The sequence below is a fragment of the Macaca mulatta genome, chromosome 2 (assembly GCF_049350105.2).
Source record: "Macaca mulatta isolate MMU2019108-1 chromosome 2, T2T-MMU8v2.0, whole genome shotgun sequence".
Lineage (NCBI taxonomy): Eukaryota > Metazoa > Chordata > Mammalia > Primates > Cercopithecidae > Macaca > Macaca mulatta.
Genome location: NC_133407.1, coordinates 22,716,485 through 22,740,117, shown reverse-complemented (window position 1 = coordinate 22,740,117; position 23,633 = coordinate 22,716,485). Strand labels below are relative to the sequence as shown.

The 23,633-nt window shown below is 36.1% G+C and overlaps 1 protein-coding gene and 2 pseudogenes across 3 annotated transcripts in view; 2 read left to right on the top strand and 1 right to left on the bottom strand.

The window, feature by feature from the left end:
- Positions 1 to 23,633, bottom strand: part of NGLY1 (N-glycanase 1) — a 67,355-nt gene that overhangs the window by 19,054 nt on the left and 24,668 nt on the right. For all 3 annotated transcript variants that reach the window (XM_015132298.3, XM_015132300.3, XM_015132302.2), the window contains exons 4-5: positions 13,014 to 13,179; positions 1,534 to 1,756 (exon numbers count right to left, since the gene is read on the bottom strand). In XM_015132298.3, coding sequence (XP_014987784.2) covers positions 1,534 to 1,756; positions 13,014 to 13,179 — 389 coding nt within the window. The remainder of the gene's footprint in view (positions 1 to 1,533; positions 1,757 to 13,013; positions 13,180 to 23,633) is intronic.
- On the top strand, positions 8,543 to 11,822 carry LOC106997138 (large ribosomal subunit protein eL32 pseudogene; annotated as a pseudogene).
- On the top strand, positions 16,887 to 17,494 carry LOC114676108 (transcription initiation factor TFIID subunit 9B pseudogene; annotated as a pseudogene).

Below are 23,633 nucleotides of genomic sequence, written 5' to 3'. Positions count from 1 at the left end.
ATACAACAGGTCAGGTTAGTGATCAAAAAATACAACAAGTCAGAAAGTGGCTGGGGAGGAGAGCTTTTATTTGACCTGTGTTTTGAATAACGTAAGATTTGGACAAGCAAACTGGTATAACTAGCTCACTATATTTAAAAGGTAAACAACTTTAACAAATTACTCAACAAAAATTTTAGCTTAAATTCAATTTTATCTAAAATATTATCTTTCTTTCTAATAATCATTTTTATTAAAATTTTACTCTTTTGAAGTATTTAAAGGTGCCTGCTAATTTAGAAGTTGTTTTTTGGGATCTATTTGTAACATTCTTTTCAGAAGTTACTCCAATTATAAAATTACCAGACAATTCGAGAACACTAAATTTTGCATTTTGTGTTGAGATGGGTTTTGAACTGATCGAGCTGACCAGGAAAAGTGCTGCAGCTGAGCAGCGAGGTCAGCGATGTGCTTTGGAAGGAAAGGAAACAGTGGCATAAATGAATGGGCTCTGCGATGACAAGTCTGTTAAGCAAACGCTTAATGAAACATTTCTTAAGCTAAATAAATGAATTCAGAACTTAGGTAATTAAATAACTTTTTTCTTTTCTTTTTTTTTTTTTTTTTGATGAAGTCTCACTCTTTTGCCCAGACTGGAGCGCAGTGGCACAATCTCAGATCACTGCAACCTCTGCCTCCCAGGTTCAAGCAATCCTCCTGCCTCAGCCTCCTCATATAGAGAACAGCTAGAGATTGAAACGAGCACATGATTAGAAACTATGTCCTGAGCTAAAAAAAATTAGATATTTTTAAGACGTGGTATGTTTTCTTGACTGATAATACAACCAAACTTTATAAGCATCGCCAATTCAGAAAATCTGAAAACAGGCTTATAAATGAAAGAATGCAAATTTAAAATTTAAAATGTCCTTAGTTTAAAATTAAGAGATATGAGGAGTAGGTTAGGTTGGGCAGGGGAAGCACCTAACTAAAACAAACTTCTGCTAATAATACTGATAATAATAATAATGCTGATTATTGTGAGAGTAAATACAATTATGTGTTTAAAATAATCATCCGATGATAATATGGAAGGTTAAAGTATACTTCAGCATTATTATTATCAGTATTGTTAGTTACCAGACAGTTAAAAATTAGGAATTAAAAAAGTAATACAAGATATATAGCATTAAACATGACTATACTCAAGTTATACTTTAGAACAAGAGTCAACTAATTTCCTATACAAGACAGATGGTGAATATTTCAGACTTTGTGGGTCATATCATTTCTGTCACCATTATTCAACTCTGCTGTTCCAGCATAAAAACAGACCACAAGTATATGAATCAGCATGGTTATCTTCTAATATAACTTTACTGACAAAAACAGGATGTCGGCTGGATTTAGCCTGCCAGCCAGTTTGCTCACCTGTGTTTCAGAGGAATACGTTTCTGATAATTAAAATAAATATTAAAAAGTTCATTTAGTAAAAACTCTCTTCTAACTATTTCATTAAGAGATTATTCTGACTTTACTGTCCTGGGCACCCACCTTGGGAATCGATTGCTGAACTGGCAGGCATCACAGTAATGATCTTCCACTTTCTTTGCGCCCCACTTCAGCTCATCGTCATTGGGTAGTAATGATCTATCTCTAGACCTAGTCTGTCCACCACATTTGCTGCACAAAATGTTATTCACCCAGTGAAAAAATTCTTCCTTAAACCAGTGCAAAAGCTCCAGCAAAAGAAAATCCTCATCACTTATATTAGTACCTGAGAAATTAAGGGAGAACCAAGTAAGAGCTAAAGCTGGCAAAATTTAAAATATCCACACATATTTATTCTCAAATATGAACCTGAAAAATATGAAAACGTAAGATGATTTTAAAGGTTTTCACTAATAAGAGACAAGAAGAAACTGTCATTTATTATGCACTAGGCTGAAATACAATGACATGTATAACTGCACATTAAAAACAGTAGAACATTTACCATTTTATATCCTCTAACTGACATTATGCATTAGCAAGTGAGCTAAACACAATGACCTCTTAGGGAACTACAGTCAGTTAGGAATTGATCCTCAAGTACAAGGGAGGTAGAAAAATAAATTTGATTTTTAAAAACATTTAAAAATGGGATACATTAAATTTGTTGTCAGGTATATACACAAGTAAACATTAAACAATCACAAAAGGCAGAAATCGCAGAATTCCAGACATTTAAAAAATCATCCTAATTATTAGCCTTTCTATTAGGGCTTCAACTGTACAATATAATCCATCTATGGATACTCATCCCCAAACACATAAAAACACAACCATATCTCTAGTATATATAACAATCCTAATATTATGACAGATAATATTATACCCACTTTTCCATAAACAGATCTCTCTTGATCATATTCAAGACCATGGTAACTCTGGCAAGAAGGGAAGGAGAGGGAAAATCAATCTTAAAAACATATATGGGGGTTCTCATCTCTATCTTTAATGTTTTATGATTAAGATAGAGTGATAAAACATAAATATGAAGGATATATATAGCATAGAAATCTAAAAAAGCTTGATGTTGGTCATAGGTGTATGATACATTATACTTTGTGCTTGTATTTAAGTTTGATGTGTTTCAAAATAAAAAACTACAGAGAAAAAAAAAAAAACTACAGAGAATGTAAAAAGGTCAGAAATATTAATGTTCCTGGAGGGAAAACTCAATATTTCTAAAGTTGTTAACCTTCCACAAATTAATCTATAATTTAATACAATCCCAAATAAAATTATACAATATTTTTTCATAAAATTTGACAAGCTAGCCAGGCGTGGTGGCTCACACCTCTAATCCCAGCACTTTGGAAGGCCAAAACAGGCGGATCATCTGAGATCAGGAGTTCAAGACTAGCCTGGCAAGCAAGGTGAAACTTTTGTCTCTGCTAAAAACTACAAAAATTTTCTGGGTGTGGTGGTAGGCGCCTGTAATCCCAGCTACTCGGGAGGCTGAGGCAGGAGAATCACCTGAACCTGGGATGCAGAGATTGCAGTGAGCCAAGATTGTGCCACTGCACTCCAGCCTGAGTGACAGAGCGAAACTCTGTCTCATTAAAAAAAAAAAAAAATTGACAAGCTAACTACAAAATCTCATGTGAAAGAGAAAATGCACAAAAAACCCCACACAACTTTGAATAAGAATCATGAGGTAAATCTGCCTACAGTGTATCAAGACATATTACAAAACTCTAATAATTGAAACATTGTGATATTAGTGAGGAATAAACAAACAGATCAATGAAACAAGAGTCCTGAAAGACAGATTTCTAAGCAAATGCACAGTATTTAATAAAGTTAGCATTTTAAAGCAGCTTTAACAGGATGGACTGTTTCAATAAATGATATTTGGACAAACAGCTATCTAAGTATCAGATCCCTACTATAGTTCATTAAAAAAAAAAAAACTCCTTCTCCAGAATACTATAAAAGTAATAATAGAAGTTTATAGGTGAATGTGTTTATGTTTATGACTTTGGGTTAGGGAAGGTCTTAAGCAAGATACAAACCATTAAATCAATAATAAAAAAAAATTTTCTTATGTTAAAAATAAAAACTTTTGAATTTCAAAAGCTATACTAAAGAACCCTGGGAGGAAAAAATTATAACATGTCTAACAAAGAAAATATAAATTTCTGGCCGGGCACGGTGGCTTGTGCCTGTAATCCCAGCACTTTGGGAGGCTGAGGCAGGCAGATCACCTGAAGTCAGGAGTTGGAGAACAGCCTGCCCAACGTGGTGAAACCCCACCTCTACTAAAAACACACACACACACACACACACACAAAAGCTGGTCGTGGTGGCAGGTGCCTGTACTCCCAGCTACTCAGGAGGCTGAGGCAGGAGAATCACTTGAACCTGGGAGGCAGAGGCTGCAGTGAGCTGAGATCACGCCACTGCACTCCAACCTGGGCGATATCTCAAAAAAAAAAATTTCTAAATACATAAAAAACTTCTATAAATCAGTAAGAACATTAAGAAACCCATTAGAAAAATTCACAAAGTCCATAAAAGAAATTCAATACTTTCATTAAGTGGAAACAAATATTCTTAGACACTTCTAGTATAAATTGGAAGGCAATTTGGCAGGATCCATTATAGTATAAAAGTATTACACGCACTTGACATTTCAGTATCCATCCAAGAGAAACACTTGTGCATGTGTGTCAAAAGATATTTTACAAGACTCTCCACTGTGGTGGCATTTAGAACAGAGAAAATGGAAACAACCTCTTTGTCCATCAATAGGGAATTGTATAAATAATAGTATATGTACAATCAAACACTATGGAGTGAAAAGGCTGTCCAATACATATTTGTAAATGAAAAACACCAAGGAGCTGAATAGATGAGATGATAAATTTTACATAAACCCCACACAACTTAAACTATTTTTATAGATAATTATTTACAGGTATAAATACCCAGGACAAGACATGAAAAGGAACAGAACTGAATGGCAGGGAGAGTTTGGAGTTTCCCATATAATATGAAAGCTTTCCAACAGGAAGATATTCATGAATTAGTTACATTAAAAACAAAGTTTTAGAAACAGAGGACTGTCATTCTCCTTCTCGGTCTAGTGCCTACCATGCAGCAGCTAGGGTCATCTTTTTTAAAGTACGGGCCAGATTATATGACTTAAAAAACCCTCCAATGGGTTTCCATCTCATTCAGAATAAAATTCAAAGTCCCAACTCTTGTTCTTTCAGCTGGCCCCCTGTAGTAGGCTAAAAAATGGCCCTCAGAGGATATCCATGTCCTAATCACTGTAGCCTATGAATGTAGTTACCTTATGTGGCAAAAAAAGAGAAAGGTCTTTGCAGATGTTATAAAGTTAAGGATCTTTAGATGGGGAGATTATCCTGGAATATGTGGATAAATCCAATCACAAGTAACCTCATAAGAAGCAAGTAAACGGAGATTTTACACACAGAGAAGGCAATGTGAAGATGGGACAGAGAGAGATTTGAAGATGCTGGCCTTAAGACCGGACTGTTGCAGCCACAAACCAAGGACTGCCAGCAGCAACCAAAAGCTGAAAGAAGCAAAGAACAGATTCTCCCCTCCAAAAGGAGCATGGCTCTGGGGATACTTTGATTTCTCTCTGTGACAATGATTTTGGATTTCTGCCTTCTGGAACTGTAAGAATGCATTTCTTTTTATTTCACCAAGTTTGTGGTAATTTGTTATAGTAGCCCCAGGAAATGTAAATACCCTCTTACCTCTCTGACCTCAAACCCTATTTCCTCCTGTCTTGTTCACTGGCTGTAGCCACCATGCTCTCCCTGCCATCTCTTAAACTTGCCAACCTCACTCCTTTGCAGCTGCTCATGCCTTCTACCTAAAAGGGAAATCATTGCTTTTTAGAGAAGCCATCCCTGAAAATCTTGTATCAAACAGCATCTTACTAATCATCACTCACTCTCTGTTCTCCCGCTGGTCTTCCTAGCACTTTTCACTAGTGTGTGTGTGTGTGTGTGTGTGTGTGTGTGTTGTGTTCCCATAATGGTAGGTACTTAGTTTTGTTCACTGCTATATCTCCAACACTTAGTGTTCTGCTTGCTATACACTAGATGCTTAATAAATACTTGAATGATGAAGGGACTGAACAAACATGCCTCAAAATATTACTTAGAATTGCAATTGTTCACTAGTCATTATCAAGACCAAGAAGGAAAGGATAACAGCGTATTTGTACTTCTGTTACATACTCCAGGTATAAATCAGCACGTCTCCAGCTGAAAGTACGACCACCAAACAGTAACACCCAATTAAGGGTCAATGTTTCTCATTTAAGCAATATCCTTAACTAGGGGCTCAGAAAAAATAAAAGTAGATTCCTGTATGATGAAAGCTCAGAAATTTCAGAGATAAGGGAAGCCTGATTTAGATGCTAAATTCTGTGAAGACAATATTGGGTTTACTTCAAAAATTAAGACTTCAAATTTCTAAAGTTACCATCTTCAAAAATACCATATAAATGTAGATTTCTAGTAACTTATCAGTGACAAAATAAAATCAACAAGTTTAGGCCCCAACTCCATTCTCTGAAAACCCCTTCAATGTACAAGAGAATGAGAAAATGGGTAAAAACATCAGTAGAGGTAGCCTCATCCATGTTCTCCATCTCATATCTTCATATGCAATTTAGTAGGCCAAGACACATTTTGTTACCACTTTTCAAAACTAGGTTCCTCCTCCAGAAAGGTGTTTCACCTGTATCTGAAACATGCAATCATGACAAACCTTCAGTCTACCAGGCCAGAGCTATCAAACCATGCTTCTCTATCTCATTTGACAGTGTCACAAGGTCCCCACTTCTGCATCAAACCAAAACACTTTCCCCAGTCCATAGACCCAGAACATGATTTTGTCTGGAAAGGAAAAAACAGTCCACTGCACTAATGAAAGAAAATCACCAACTTGGCCAGCGGGGGCTTCGTCATCATCTCAGTGCCATTCACTCACTGGGGCAGAGACTGATGGTGGCCATATAATATTCACTTGCCACTTCGTCCTCATTTGTAGAATTTCAGTTTTGGAGGGATGACAATGCACCAGCTAAAAAACTACAGATCCCAACTTCCCTTGCGACTAAGTGTGGCTAAATGACTAAACTTCACGTGACTCCAAGAAGATAACTTCAAGAGAAGGAGCTCAAATTAGAGATAAAACCTTTACGCTTTTTCTCCATTTCTTCTTCCTGATGTTTGGTCTGGAAATGTAATGGCTAGAGCTGCCGCAGCCATTTTGGACTACAAGGTGATGTGAAGGATGGAAAACATGTACGTCTGAGCTGAAAGACAGAAGGCACCTAGGTCTTTGATGATAGCTCACCATTAGCACCAGACTACCTCCATAATTTCTTACATGAGAAAATAATATCTCAGCCACCAGTCATTTTACTCATAGCAGAACCTAATCCTAATTGATATACTCATTGTGCCTGCTGTACCACTTATTTCACTGTATGTTTAAGTTTCCTTCACTTGTTACTCTTCCTCTTCCTATATCCTGTTGTGTTTCTAAACGATCACCATCCAATAGAATTTTCAGCAATAATGGAAATAATTCCTATTCCTACTGTCTAGTAAGGTTGTCATTAACCACTTGAGGTTATTGAGTAGCTGAAATGTGCTGAATGTGACTGAAGAACTTGATTTTTCATCTCAATTTAATTTAAATGTAAATATCCAGGCTAGTGCTACACTGTTTTCTAGAACCTCTGTAATCCTACCTCTCCACCCTGTCCTCTCAATTTTAGCAATCTCATTTACCTGCATGGCTTTACCTATCATCCTAAAGTGTATTTCAAGGCTTGACTTCTTATTGAATTTCCAGGCCTATGTTTTCAGTGACAGTCCAGATAGCAGGCACCTCAACTCGCTCTTCCTTTCCCTTCAAAACCTGTTTCTACTAACTCCTTTAATTTCCTAGTTGCCTAGATTCAAAGTTACCCAGTCATCTTTGACATCTTCCTTATATATACATGATGCCTTATCCTATCGACTGCCAATTACACATATTCTATAACCCCAACAACTTTCACATCCATCTTCTCCCTTGTAATCTCAACCCTTTGTTCACCCTCTTACCCCTCTTATGTAAATTAGATTACTATTGTGTTTTAATTTTTCTCTCTTTGTACTCTTTTGATTTTAATTCATTCCACAAGTTATTACTAATCTTCCTTAAATACAGTCTGATGTCACTCACTCAAAGCGTCAGTAGTCAATCCTGCTGAATTACCTATTCAAGAACACCTGAAATATCATTTTCTGCTTTCTGATGAAAAAGGTTATGTAACATTTCTGCTATGTGTTCAATTACAGTCACAATATAACATTAGTCTTTTTGCCAAGACTTGCGTTTCCTTTGAATTTCTTTGGTCTTTACAATTTCAAACCTTATTAGAAATATGCTTTGTTTCATTTTACTGCTAATTCTTTTTGAAAACATTAAAAATGAACTTGGTATACACTGCTCTGTCTGAAATTCAATGTCAACCAAAACACGGTTTCAGCCTACTTGATCTTCCACTGCTTTATATACACCCTACCCTACACACAGTCTAACTGTATTATTCATTGTTCCCAAATAGAGCCTGTCCTTCTCTGCCTCTATGCATGTTGACCACTACATTTGGAAGAAAATCCCCAATCTCTTAGTATGTACTTTGACATATTTTATAAATCCCACTCATCCTTCACGCCCTAAAAAAAAAAAAAAAAGCCCAGTCTTGTACTGATTTTCATAATTTTCACTACTCATCTGCTGGCATTTCTTTCCTATTTTAATTAAAACTTTTTAAGTGTGAAAGAATGTATACATAGATCTTAAAAGTCATACTCCAATGTGATGAAGTTATTGATGTTTATCTTCTCCCTATTTTCCAAATTTTCTACAACCCCTGTATTATCTTTATAATTAGAAAGAAAAAATGCTGGAGCAAATGTTAGCAGGGAACATCAGCAGATTTTTATGGGAAATGGACTTTAAGTCTTAGCTAATGGACTTGAAGGATTCTTGGTCCACTGATAAGACCATTCCCACTGTGAGGACAGATGGACAAATGCATCAGGATAAACATAACGTTCACCTAACTAATGCTCTTTATTGTAGATTCTTGCTCCTTGAGCAATCTCCTGGTTATTATTTGCCTAGAGAGAGAGAAAATATGATGGACACAAACAGGAACATTCTGTCTCTATGCTATTTCTCATTGAAGTTTATTCATTTAGCAACATAATGGTTTTTTTTTATTTTCATTTTTTTTACTTTTTGAGACGGAGTTTCGCTCTTTTGCCCAGGCTGGAGTGCAGTGGCGCAATCTCCACTCACTGCAACCTCTGCCTTCAGGTTTCAAGCAATTCTCCTGCCTCAGACTCCCAAGTAGCTGGGATTATAGGCAACTGCAACTGGCTAATTTTTGTATTTTTAGTAGAGACGGGGTTTCACCATGTTGGCCAGGTTGGTCTACAACATGTTTTAAAAATTATACCTCATACATTACATTTGTTGGACTCTGCTTTACACTCAGTTGATCTGTATATTTGAATTCTCATCTTCTATTCAGCTGCTTCTTAAGGCAAGGCTATATTATTATACTGTCTCTCCCCTGCAGGGCCCAGCCCAACGACTCAAACACAAAACATGTTCAGTAAGTACCTGATAAACAGGCATTTATGTAAGGCATCATATAAAGGACCACAGTACTTTGAAGCTGGACAGGGCCTGTATAATCACATATTAAAAAGTATTCTTATTGTACACACAGGAAAAAAACCGTTAATACAAGAAGAGAACAACTGTCTTAAAGTTAGCAGGCCTGTAACAGAAGTAAATCTAAGGCCCAAGCCAGTCATCAAAAATTTAAAAATGGCATAGCGTAACATTTTTAAAAAGACAAAAATCACCAAAATACAAATCACCAAAATACAATGGGTAGCAAAATATGTAAATGACATATGTGAAAATTGATCAAATGGTTAAAAAAGGAAGAGATACACATAGTTAAGCCTTCAGAGGGATTTCTGGTTTCAGCTTCCAGCTTCTATCAAGCAGAGGTCAATACTTCCACCTTTAAAACAATAAAAAGCTCAACTGAAATCAGTGACTTTTCTTGGACCCATTAGAGAACTGAGGTCACAGAGTGAACTATCACCCCAAAATCCAAAAAGACAAATAAAGAGAATCACAGCCCAAATCTGCTTAAATGGAACAGAAGTCACTAGAGCCATAAACTGGTAAGGATATTTAAATAGCAATTTTGACAAACTGCTGCAAGCTGAGTATGGACTAGCTTGGAAGTAAGAAATTCAGTCTTGGGAGAGGTCCCTACACTTCTGTGCATTTTGCCTGCAGGAAGCCCACCAGGTTTTCACAATAAAAACCAAGAAAAATCCTTTGTGGCTCTAGAAAAGATGAGATGTGTAAGAATTGTGAGGTATAGCCAGAGTGTTCTTCACAATTAAGGCCTACTCTCTAGGGAAAAAGATTTTACCAGAGTCTTCTCTGAACTGGGGGAAGGACATACATTCCCCCGACTCCAGCCCCTTGTAGCCCTCCTGTCTCACCTATGGGGGTAAAAAGGCTAACAAACACTTGTGACAGGCACAGGCCCAGAGATATAGGCCCACTAAAATACCGAGATTTAATCAAAAGATTATAGAACCTTCTCCTTGATACCTTACCATCACACCAATAGGGCTCCAGTATAGTAACAATGGATTACAACTAAACAAACACCAAGCAGGATAAATGCAGACCCTAAGGAGGAGCTCTTAGGGAAGCCTAAAGACAATGCGGGAGACAACAAGAACACTGGAGGAATTTGAAGCCTCTGATACCTACAGCTATAGCAAACATGAAAACAACTCTAGTTAGATTAATTCCTAGATTAGCATAAAACCTTACATGAAAGGCCTGTTTACCTCAGTTCCTATTATCCAGTACATCAAGCCCAGCTTTTACATGTATTATTTCATTTATTTCTAAAAATTATCATTCTTATTTCTACATGAAGAAACTGAGTCATAGAGATTAAATTACTTGCTCAGTGACGCACAGGAAGTAGCGGAGCTGAATTTATACAAAGACAGTTGACTCCAAAACCTACTCTTAATAAATAATGTCTCTCTACTAACAAAAGTGAGTCAGTGGTCTATTCATATGGATTAATTCTGAATATGGTTTCTGTTAGATTCACATTAAAATTCACTAATTTAAATTCACTAGTGATGCTATCATATATTCTGTGGGCTAAAGTTCTACTTTACCTAAAATATTCATATACCAATGATTAAACTGCAAATACATATTCAGGTTAAAAAAAAAAGTTGTTAAAAAGAATGTTCAAAAGACTTGAATAAACATTTCTCCAAAGAAGATATTCAAATGACCAATAAGCACATGAAAAAAATGCTCAATATCATGAATTAGGAAAATGCAAATCAAAACTACAGTGACATACCACTTCATCCCCATTAGCATGGCTACTATTGAAAAAATCAGAAAATAGTAAGTGTTGGTAAGAACATGGGAAATCAGAACACTTGTGCACTGTTAGCAATGTAAAATGATACAGTCACTGTGGAAAACAGTATGGTGGTTCCTCAAAAAATTAAAAATAGAATTGCCGTAAGATCCAGCAGTTCCACTTCTGGGTATATACCAAAAATAACTGAAACCAGGATTTCAGAGTAAAGTATTTGCACACCCATGTTCATAGCAACATTATTCACAATAGCCAAAATGTTGAAACAACCCAAGTATCCATGAATGAATGAATAAATGGATATGCAAAATGTGATATATACATACAATAGGATATTATTCACCTTAAAAAGGAAGCTCTCTCCTCCTCAGCGCTGCCTACAGAGGTGGCAGCCATCAGACCCCTTGTGAAGCCCAAGATCATGAAAAAGAGAACCAAGAAGTTCATCTGGCACCAGTCTGACCAATGTGTCAAAATTAAGTGTAACTGGCGGAAACCCAGAGGTATTGACAACAGGGTTCATAGAAGGTTCAAGGGCCAGATCTTGATGCCCAACATTAGTTATGGGAGCAACAAAAAAACAAAGGACATGCTGCCCAGTGGCTTCCAGAAGTTCCTGGTCCACAACGTCAAGGAGCTGTAAGTGCTGCTGATGTGCAACAAATCTTACTGTGCTGAGAATGCTCACAACGTTTCCTCCAAGAACTGCAAAGCCATCATGGAAAGAGCCACCCAGCTAGCCATCAGAGTCACCAACCCCAATGCGAGGCTGCACAGCTAAGAAAATGAGTAGACAGCCCATGTGCATGTTTTGTGTTTAAATAAAACTATAAAAACTGCCCAAAAAAAGGAGGAAATTCTGCAATATATTACAACCTAGATATATTAGTTTGTTCTTATGCTGCTATGAAGAAATACCTGCAACTGGGTAATTTATAAAGAAAAGGTTTAATTGACTCACAGTTCCGCATGGCTGGGGAGGCCTCCTGAAACTTACAATCATGGCGGAAGGCACCTTTTCACAGGGCAGCAGGAGAGAGAATGAGTGCAAGCAGGGGAAATGCCAGATGCGTACAAAACCATCAGATCTCACGAGACTCACTTATTATTATGACAGCAGCATGGGGGAACCACCCCAATGATTCAAGTACCTCCACCTGGTCCCACCCTTGACACATGGGGATTATAAGGATTACAATTCAAGGTGAGATTTGGGTGGGCACACAGAGCCAAACCATATCACTGGATGAACCTTGAGGTTCATTATGCTAAGTGAAATAAACCAGTCACCAAAAGACAAATACTGTATGATTCCACTTATATGAGATAGAATAGTCAAAATCACAGCAACAAAGTAGAATAGTGGTTGCTGGAAGCTGGGGAAGGATTATTATTTAATGAGTATCATTTCGGTTTTACAAGATAAAAAAAGCTATAGATGGTGGTAATAGCTGAACAACATTATGACTATATTTAATAACACTGAATTGTACACTTAAAAATGGGTAAGATGGTAAATTTTGTTATATGTATTTTACTTCAATTAAAAAATTGAAAAAAAGGGTGTTATGTGCCCACGAGATATATGCAATAAAATTATACTATTATTATACTTCTTAAAAATTCAAATTGAAATAGGTTAAATATTTATAATGTATAACACTGTAAAACAATGTATAAGAGCAAAAGGCACTACAACTGTCCCTTGGTATATGCCGGGGACTGGTTCCAGGACCCCCACCTATACCAGAATCCACACATATTCATGTCTCAGTCATCCCTGCAGAACCCATGTATATAAAGAGCTGACCCTCCGTATGAGTTTTGCATCCTGTGAATCCACATTTGGTTTAAAAGAATCCACGTATAAGTGGACCCATGCAGTTCAAACCCGTGTTGTTCAAGGGTCAGTTGTATTTCAGTATTTTCTGTTTATTTAGCAATGATTTACATTTAGCAATAAATGATTATGTAAAGCTACTACCTTTATCCAATTTTCTAACTCTTGATAACTTTTCTTGTGATTTCCTTTTTAGTTCTTGGACTGGAATACAAGCCAACGCTTTCTCCTGAAGAGCAGGATTTTCATAGACCAGCACATGCTGAATGTTGGACTGAAGAACTCCTAGAATGGCTGAATCAGGAGTAACCTAGTAAGAAAAAAAATACTGAAATTAACTTTTCACTATATGTTACAAAAATAATATATAATAAAAGAGCACTGTGGTTTTATGATTTTATAGGTAGAAGGGAATGTATGGATTCACTTAAATATAATAATAATACCCACGACCTTCATAACATTAGTATTAGGATACAGCCACATTTGTGTCAGATCCTAAGATCTATCTATTTTTTTCCCTTTGTATATACTATTAAGGATATATTTAAACAAGGATATGCAGAATTCTTGAATACAAGCATGGATCAATACAGCGCTCTGATCTAAGGAGCTAATGGCCCCTTCCACTTTAAATCCCTGTAATGTACAGCAGTAGCAAAAGAGGTGTGCTTTTAAAGAATCAGGAATTTTGAGAAATTCCTGAAAGAGAAAAGGCAAATATGAAAGGACTTAAGGGAGAAACCTCCAGAGAGGGTGGTGATGAAAAGTAAAAAAAGTTTCCAAAACAATCCCAAGGGCAGAGAAGCCAGAGGATCTACAGAATAGGAAGTGTCCTCAGAGCAAGCATTAGGGAGAGTGGTTGAACTCTGGAGGAACAGCTAATTATTTTGGCTTCTCCCTCCTTATCACCTCATCAACAAAAAGGTCTGCCTCTGAGCAGTGAGCGTGCATGCTTAGAGTCACAAAAGGAAAGGGGAGTAACCAAGCTCAGAACTGCTGTCACTGGCACATCCCATTGTGCGGTATGTACTGCCCTTCTCCACAGCTGTCAGAAGCAAATGCAGTATTCACAGACAAGCTGGCAGGACCTCTCAAACACATATGGATCCACAACAACTGTGGGGGAGATGCATGAGAATCAGTATCAGAAGAACTAATCCTGTAGCAATGACAGAAATACAGAAGAAACTTTAAAAAGTTTCAATAGTATACTATATTCAGAGAAAGACTCAACTATGGATCTTGGATAGAAAAATTTTATTTATTTATTTATTTATTTATTTATTTATTTATTTATTTACTTATTTATTATTTTTTGAGACGGAGTCTCACTCTGTTGCCCAGGCTGGAGTGCAGTGGTGCCATCCTGGCTCGCTGCAACCTCTGCCTCCTGGGTTCAAGTGATTCTCCTGCCTCAGTCTCCCGAGTAGCTGGGAGTACAGGTGCCCGCCACCACGCCCGGCTAATTTTTGTATTTTTAGTAGAGACTGGGTTTCACCATACTGGCCAGGCTGGTCTCAAACTCCTGACCTTGTGATCCGCCTGCCTTGGCCTGCCAAAGTGCTGGGATTACAGGCGTGAGCCACTGCGCCCGGCTGGATATAAAAAATTTAAACATTAAAATAAAGAAGAAGCCAGGCACTTTGGGAGGCCAAGGTGGAAGGATTACTTGAGTTGGGAGTTCTAGGCCAACCTGGGTCAAAAAAAAAAAAAAAATTAGGTAGCCAGGTATAGTGTTGTGTGCCTGTAGTCCCAGCTACTCAGGAGGCTAAGGTGGGAAGATCGCTTGAGCCCAGGAGGTCAAGGCTGCAGTGAGCTGTGATTGCCCTACTGCACTCCAGCCTGGGCAATGTAGTCTCAAAAATAAATTAATAAGTAATATAAAATAAATTAACGATATAAAATAAAGAAGAAAGCATAGATGGTGTCAAACGGTAGAATAAACACGGCTAAAGAGTGATCAGTTAATTAGTAACCAAAGACATTTTCTGAGAATGAGGCATAAAAAGAACAAATAGACATTGAGGATAAATCCAAAACTTCTCACATCCAGTTAATGGAAATTCCAGAAAAACAGTAAAAACAATGGCAGAAGGCAACTGCTCAAAAAAATAACAGAAATAAATTTCTTATAGCTGAAGAGCTAGTATGTATGGAAAACAAAACAAAAACAAATGCTAAGCATATAATGATGACATTTTATGATAGCAAGGCTAAAAACAAAATCCTAAAAGTCTTCAAGTAAGAAGAAACATTACATGTAAAGAAAAAATTATTTGATGTCAGATATTTCATTGGAAACAATGAAGCAAATTTTTTGAAAATCTGAGGGAAAATGATTAGGAATGCAGAATTCATTCCCAGTCAAACTAATCATGTACAGGGGCAAAATAAATACATTTTCTGATATGTGACAATACAGAAATTATATCACTCTCAAATCCTATCTAAAAGAATTATGAAGAAAGTTATTATAGCCAAAAAATAAATATAGCCTACATTAATTTTTAAAAATAAATACATACTGGGGAGTAGGATCTAAAATAAAAGTACTGGTACAAGTTTTGATTGGTATAGATAATCACAGTTGGAAAGCAAAATCTCAATTTTTTCATAAGAAAAGTAGCAAGGAAGGGAGCAGAACAGAGGTTCTTCTTATGGTAAGATGTTGGTAGAAAAATATAAAATTAAAAATTTGCATTACAGATTTCAGGTCAATAATTAAAAGATTAAAAAGATTATATTTAATTCCTAACTCTTACAGGAATAAACCTATTATAGAAAAAAACTTGATCTAAACAAAACAGGGAGAAAAGAAAAAAAAAGCAAGAATATAGACAACACAAAATAAGATATCAGAAGTAAGTTTAAACATATTAGCAATTAGAATAAATGTAAATGGGTTAAATGTGCATAGTGCAAAGTAGAGACAGGTCGATAACAACAACAAAAAAAATTACCAAATACTTACATGTCAGGCACTGTATTAAGCACTGGAATAGGTGCACAAGACAGACATAATCAATTTAAGGTCTATGGGGAAAAGGTATTAAACAAATAATGACAGACCCACCACAGTAACTGAAAAATATTTGTGTGTGAATGTGTTAGATACTGGAAAAAAAATGGAGACCAAAATAGATATAGTATGGGCATTACCCTCACACAGCAAGTAGTCTATGGATACAAAAACAAGCAAATACTGATAAACAATGTTCATTTACTCAAATATTTATTTATCCTTTATTTGCTAGGTGCTGGGGATATAATGGTTAAAAATTAATCATGCGGATAAATATTATTAAGCAAATATGTAGCATAAAATGAGACTTTACAACAAGGTCCTTGAACCTGAACTTCCTTGAAGAAATGATATTTGTGGCAGAATAGGAAGGATGAGAAAAAGCTAGTGAAGAGGGAAGGAAAAGACCATTCCTGTCAGAAAACAGCACAAAGGTAGCTGGGGATCGCTTAGCATATTTTGAAGGATCAGAGAGATCAGTGTTGAGTACCAAGAGAAACAAGGGGAAAGCAGTGGAGAGATAAAGATCATTCTGGTCGCTTTTCATTGCAATGGTAAGCCATTACAGAGATGAAAGTAAGAAGAGTAGAACAATCTGATCTGTTTTCAGAATATCACTTGAGCCGCTATGTAGAGAAAGCAGGTATCAGAAGACCCCATGGGGGACTACTGCAGAACTCCAAAAGAGCTGGTGGCTTAAATTAGGGTAGTTTTACAACTGGTAGGAAAAAAAAAGTGAATGGACATGAAAAGAACTTAGGAAGTAAAATGAATAAGTTTTGGTGACTGTACTATGAAGTCAAGAGTATTTGGAAAAGGAAAAAAACACATTAGAGATGATTCATGGCTTTTTTGTTTGTTTGTCTGTTTTTGGATATGAGCAACTGGGTCAGCACTTGAACCACTTGCAGCAGGAGAAAAACCATGAAATGACCAACTCAGTTAAAGAATATCAATAGGCTCTCTCTCTGGATGACAAGTGTCTGGATAACATGGAGTGAGGCAAGATGGCACCTCCCAAGAACGCTCCAAGGGATGCCTTGGTGATGGCACAGATCCTGAAGGATATGGGAATCACAGACTACAAACCAAAGGTTATAAATCAAATTTTGGAATTTGCTTTCCAAAATGTGACAACTCTGCATGACGCAAAAATTTATTCAAGCCATGCTAAGAAACCTAATGTTGATGCAGATGATAGATACTGCTTAACAGCTCCAAACTATAGGTTGAAGTCCTTAATTAAAAAGGGACCTAACCAAGGGAGACTAGTTTCACGATTAACTGTTGGTGCTGTTAGCAAACCTACCACTCCTATCACAGCGACCCCACAAACAGTGTCTGTCCCGAATAAAGTTTCAACTCCAATGTCAGTGACAAGCCAAAGATTTAATAGTGCAGATTCCACCTTCTCAGTCCACACCTGTCAAAGCAGTTCCCGCAACAACTGCAGTTCAAAATGTTCCAACTAATCCCACAATGATTGGGCCCCAAAATATTCTTATTACCACCAACATGGTTTTGTCATAGAACACAGTCAATGAAGCAAACCCACTGAAGAGAAAAACATGAAGATGATGAATACAATGATACTACGTAAGGAATTATAGTCTAGTCTAGATGCATTTCAAAAGGAAAGCTGGTTTTGAGCCCAATATACTGAACTAGAATATTCTAGATCTTCTCATTTTACCTTAAAAGACTGAAATGTAGCTGCAGCATTTTTCCTATTAGCTAAAACTGTTAGATCGCTTTAGTAAACATACAAATGTGTTTTTCATTGGACTTCAATTACCAACAGTTAAGTACTTGTTTCTTAAGTTTCATTAATGTTGAGTCCTAGTATGGTAATTCTGGTTTTGAGACACTTTTCTGCCTTCTATCACTGACAGTAGCACCTAAGTCTCAGGTTCTACAGCCTGGTCAGCAGATTTATCTTTTACAGCATAATTTCTAATCTACATTTAAATACTACTTTATTTTATAAGGTTAAATAGTCACTTTTATTGTCACTAGCTTTTTCATTTTTACCAAATCTCTCAATTTAGGAAACATTTTTGGAAAGGGTAGATTTAGAGGAGAGATTCTAAATCCATTTTGAATGTATTTGTTTCTTGGCCTTCTTTAATTCCCCAACTGAACTCCCTTTCTAAATCCCATCCATTTTCTGCACCTACCCCATAGGCTTGTTTCTGTCTCTCCATTGTTCTTAAATGTAAAAGGCCATACCTGGAATTTAAAAAATATAATTCCTGGTAATACAGCTTACTGTCATTTTCATATTTTTAAAACATTCTCTACATGCCTAATGTTTCGTGATTCATTTTAACCCGATGGTTTGCATTTGCTGTTTTTCACTCTACATCAGAACGGTTGGGTTTTACTCTTTAGTTTTTATGCCTGTTGAGCTTTCTGTGCTTTTGACAGGTAGTTTTGGGTCAGTTACAGTTTTAGTCTTACATTCCAAGTTGATAACTCTACCATATTTCACATTTCTAAATTTAACAGAGATGCTGTAGGTTAAAATTTGTTTTGATAAGTAATTACACTGGACCTAGGCAAAACCACTGAAGAACAAGTGTTTTCTTCCTTTTTACCACATACATATATGTTTTGATCACTGCTGCTTGAGTCCTCCTATTGGTATAATTCAGATCATATTTTTAGCTTGTTGCTGAGGATATCACATATAAGATGGGATCAAACCTGAAAGTAAGACACTAATGGTTCTCCATCCTCTAAAAACAAGGAAAACAAACTAGTGTGATGTGACTTGCATTTATGTGCACTCTGCATTGGTTTCCCGATAATACTGTAATATTGCTGAACACTTTCCCTGTTTTCCTCTTACACACATCTTAAAGTCATATTGGGAAAGACGGCAAAGCTTTTGAGAATATAAACAGACCTGTTTTGTTTTTCTTAAGTTCAACATATATTTGCAGAATTTTGTAAAATAAATGTTCATATCATAATTTAGAATTTATAGCCAAGGATTCTCAAAACAGAAGTTTCATCTTAGGATAGTGCTTGATATATCTAAGAAAAAGTTCAGTAACAGAGAAGAAATGTCTCAAATGTCTCATCAGTTTTAGAGTTTTTTGATATTAGGGAAAGGTAATAGAAAAACAGGTAAAATGTATAAAAACAGACCTGATCAACATCATAGGAGATATCTGCTATATAGCATGAGATATCATTACTTGAATGTTCTCAGGGAGGCAGCAAGTCAAAAGGCCTAGGTTCTAGTCCCAGCTTTATCATTTACCAGCTGTGTGCCCTTACTTCACCTGTTAGCCTTGCTCTAAATAGTAGTAGGAAAAAAAACACCTATCCTGCCTACCTCACAGGGCTGTTGTAAGGAAGTTCTTTCAAACTTGTAAAATGCTATATGACTATAAGGAAATATTAATGTATTTGTTCCAAGGTTATTAATAAAATTTGAGCTTAAAAGAAAAAAGACTACCAAATGGTAAAAACCAACTGAAAAAAGTCAAATTTGGCAACATGGAAATCACTGATCGTAGTAAGAATACAGTCTAACAATAGCATTAATAAGGAAAACAATTTGCAAGAGACTGAGTTATACAAGTGATGTGCAACAGTGGGCTGGCTAAGCTGTACCAAAGGAGCTGTACGAGATGGTCCACAGGGATGTGGAAAGTATGAGAATTTCTATTTCTATTTTGTCCGACAAGTAAAACAATTAAGTTATAATAATATTTACTATCTGGATTAACAGTGCCTCCCTCACAGACTGGAGAAGCTACCCTGATGTAAGAGAAAAAATGTCATAAAGTCAAAGGGTTAACAGTGGCACCCGCACTCCTACTTCTGCAGCTGTCATGTGACAAAGTTGTGCAGTTCAAATGTGCTGGATTAAGTGGAATTACGGATTATATCATTTTAACTAAATTAACCCCCAATCTAGCTTAAAAAGATTACAAAGAACTCTAGGCCCCGAGGCTAATACTAATAACAAAAGCACACATTAACAAGGAGAAAATGACAGGGCAACCACATCATCTGCTTTTTTAGCATAAGCACTTCAACAGCTACATTTTAGTGCAAAAAAGAAAATCACTAACAATCTAATGAGATCTAACAAAGCCCCTTAAATTCAAAATTATCAAGACTATTTGAAATATGGATTTGTTTATTCATTAGATAATATAGTATTAACAAATTTTTTGGTGGGGCGTGGTGGCTTATGGCTATAACCCTAGCACTTTGGGCAGCTGAGGGAGGCGGACTGCTTGAGACCAGCAGTTCCAGACCACCCTGAGCAACATGGCAAGACCCCCATCTCTACAAAAAATAAAGAAAAATTAGCTGGGCTTGGGGTACACACCTGTAGTCCCAGCTACTTGGAAGGCTGAGGTGGGAGGATCATTTGAGCCCAGGAGGTCAAAGCTGCAGTGAGCTGTGATCATGCCACTGCGTTCCAGCCTGAGCGACAAAGTGAGACCCTGTCTCAAAATAAATAAATAAATTTTTTTGAATTAAACATATTATTTAATATTTAGATCCTCTTTACATTGTTTTATAATATGTACAGTATATTGCCATAGTAGTACATGTATATAACATATAAACAAATGAACACAAATGTATTGACAATATGTGCTCAAAAATATTTTACTGATAGGGCATATAATTAAAGTATAGAGACCCACTAGAAAAGTATGTAAGAAATAAAGATGCAATAATGAGTACTGGGAAGAGGAAGCAAGAAAGACAGGGCATGGAGGACCAGGGATATTTCTATGTCACCTTGTTCCTAAGATAGGAGAGCTTAAAGGTAAAGCTCTTAAACATTAACCTGCTTGTTAAAAAATGTAGATTCCAAACTTCACTCTTCTTCCATTTTGATTCAGCCAGCCTGGAATTATGTTCAGAAATTTGCATGTGATGCCAGTGGAACAATCTCAAACGAAAACTGGCCTAAAACAAGGTTTACATACCACTAGGAAGATTCCCCAAGAAAAGAACAGGTACAAGAGGGGCACTGTCCATGTGAGATTCCATGGTGAACAGAGTAGAAGGGATATAGGGAGAGAGGAGCAACTGGCCTTTATTAAGAGCAGACACATTGCCTCCATTACAGAAGAGATTGTGCAACAGCTGACAGAAGAAATGTAGAGTTGGTGATGACAAGTCCAGGGAATTCGTCATGGAAACAAATATGCTCCTTTACTAGGATTAGTATAGAAACAGGAAAAAAAAAAAAAAAAAAGGAATGTCTCCATTTTTATTTGAAAGAATTCATATTAAAATGAAGCACTTATAGTGTCTCATTTTTCTTAAATGCAGACTTTCATTTACCAAGAAGGTAAGAATTCATCCGGAGTATTTCTATTTTCAATTTAATTATTTTCAATCTGAAAATTATCTGATTCACTGTAGTTTTAATGGCACTCAAAATATTTTAAACAATAAAGTTTATTTTCTTGCCTTATTTCTTTACATATTCATTGGCACAACTCTGAAAAAACTAAGTCATAAAAATAGAAGGTTGCTGATTACATGGCGATTACAGCAGCTGGGTAACCATGTACTAATGCTACAGAAGGCAGCAGTTAATTGAGACACTAAAGTTACTTGGAGTATAAATGGAAGTTTGAAATGTGAAATCTGCTGGTTTTAGATCAAAGAGTTTTTATCTTCACTAATCATACTTCTAATTATTTTGATTTCTGATATGAGATATATTTAAGACTTTTCATAAGAAAAAAAGTACAATGTGTATAATTTTATCAAATCATGGGAATTAATAAGTGGAAGTTAGATTAGCAAATTCACTTCTTTAGTTAAAACACACACACACACACACACACACACACACACACACACACACACAAAACAAATCAAGGCTTGAGCCTACTTGCCCTCTCTTTAATTTTATGCAACCCTTTGAGACCTTAAAATTTAAAACCTGTTTTTAGACATAAAAGTTCTGTTATTTTAAATATGTTTTAATCAACTTGTGACTTCAGTAAACTTATTTAAAGAAAAACTTTTCTATTTATAAAGGTAATACATGTTGCTTCAGAAAATACTGAATAGTATAAATAATATGAAAGCACCCATAATTTCATCACTCAGAGTACATTATGGTTAAGATGTCTGTGTATGGCCTTCCAAACCTTTAAAAAAATGAACATATATATACACATATATAAGAAAAATCAAAATATTACACATATACAGACAACATATATTGTTTAATTTTGGAATTCTCAGTTTACCTTTTTTCCATATAATAATGTTCTTCATGTCAAAACAGACCACATCTTCATTTTTAACAGACCCTAAGTACGCTGATATAAGGATACAATGTAATCCCCCATCAAAGGGCATGTAGGTATTAGTTAACTTTTAAGAGTGGTAGGTTCATGAAAAAGAAAGTGGATGTTTAAATCTTATGTTCAAATAGGTTTCTTCTCTTACAAAGCTGGCATATAGGCCGGGCGCAGTGGCTCACGCCTGTAACCCAGCACTTTGGGAGGCCAAGACGGGCGGATCACCTGAGGTCGGGAGTTCAAGACCAGCCTGACCAACATGGAGAAACCCCGTCTCTACTAAAAATACTAAAAATATTGAATTAAGGTATTGAATTAAGGTATTGATAATAGCTGGGCATGATGGTACATGCCTGTAATCCCAACTATAGGGAGGCTGAGGCAGGAGAATCACTTGAACCCAGGAGGCGGAGGTTGTTGTCAGCCGAGATTACGCCATTGCACTCCAGCCTGGGCAACAAGAGCGAAACTCCGTCTCCGAAAAAAAAAAAAAAACTCACACATAGATCTAGACTAAGACTAAGAGGTTGCCTTATTGTTGCTTTATGAGATAAAATTAGTTTTAAAATTAACTAGTTCATTTTATTATTTATCATTATCTGATAATATATGACTTTTATAATTTCAATGAAATAATCACAAATTATGATAACTGGTTTAAATAAACATATACCCATATATAAATTGGTAGTAATTTCTGGAGCAATAAAGAGTTGATGAAAAGTTCCTACCAATTTCATATACATACTCAAAGTAGTCATGTGCTAAATAAAAGCATACATTTAGATTACCTGAGTAAAAAAGTACTGACTGTATAATTTAAGCATATTATACTTCAGAATCACATCTTTAACCTAGATAAAGTTGCGAAGCTGGAAACAATGCTTCTAACACGCTGAGGTACCACGTCATTGAAAAATTGTCCTTGCTGTTCTGAATCTGCCTTTGGAAGGCAACAGGTATAAAAATAAAGGATGATCAGAAAGTTACTTCCATTAGGAACACTAAACACTTAGCATGTACAACCAGCAAGTTTGAAAATCAATTAAGTCATTAGGGAAATGCAAATTAAAACCAAAATGAAATACTACTTAACAACCACTAAAATGGGTATACTAAAAAAGACAGTAACAATGGTTGGTGAGGATACTAAGAAACTGGAAGCCTCACATATTTCTGATGAGAAGGTAAAATGGTACAATTTTGGAAAACAGCTTGGTAATTTCTTAAAAACAAATATAAACTTACCATACAACCCAGTGGTTCCACTCCTAGGAATCTACTCAAGAGAAATAAAAACACATGTCTACACAAAAATTTGTATGTGAATGTTCACAGCAGCATTATTCATAATAGGCAAATATGGGAAACAACCCAAATGTCCATCAACTGATGAATGGAAACAATATGTGGCAAATCCTTAAAATGGAATATTAT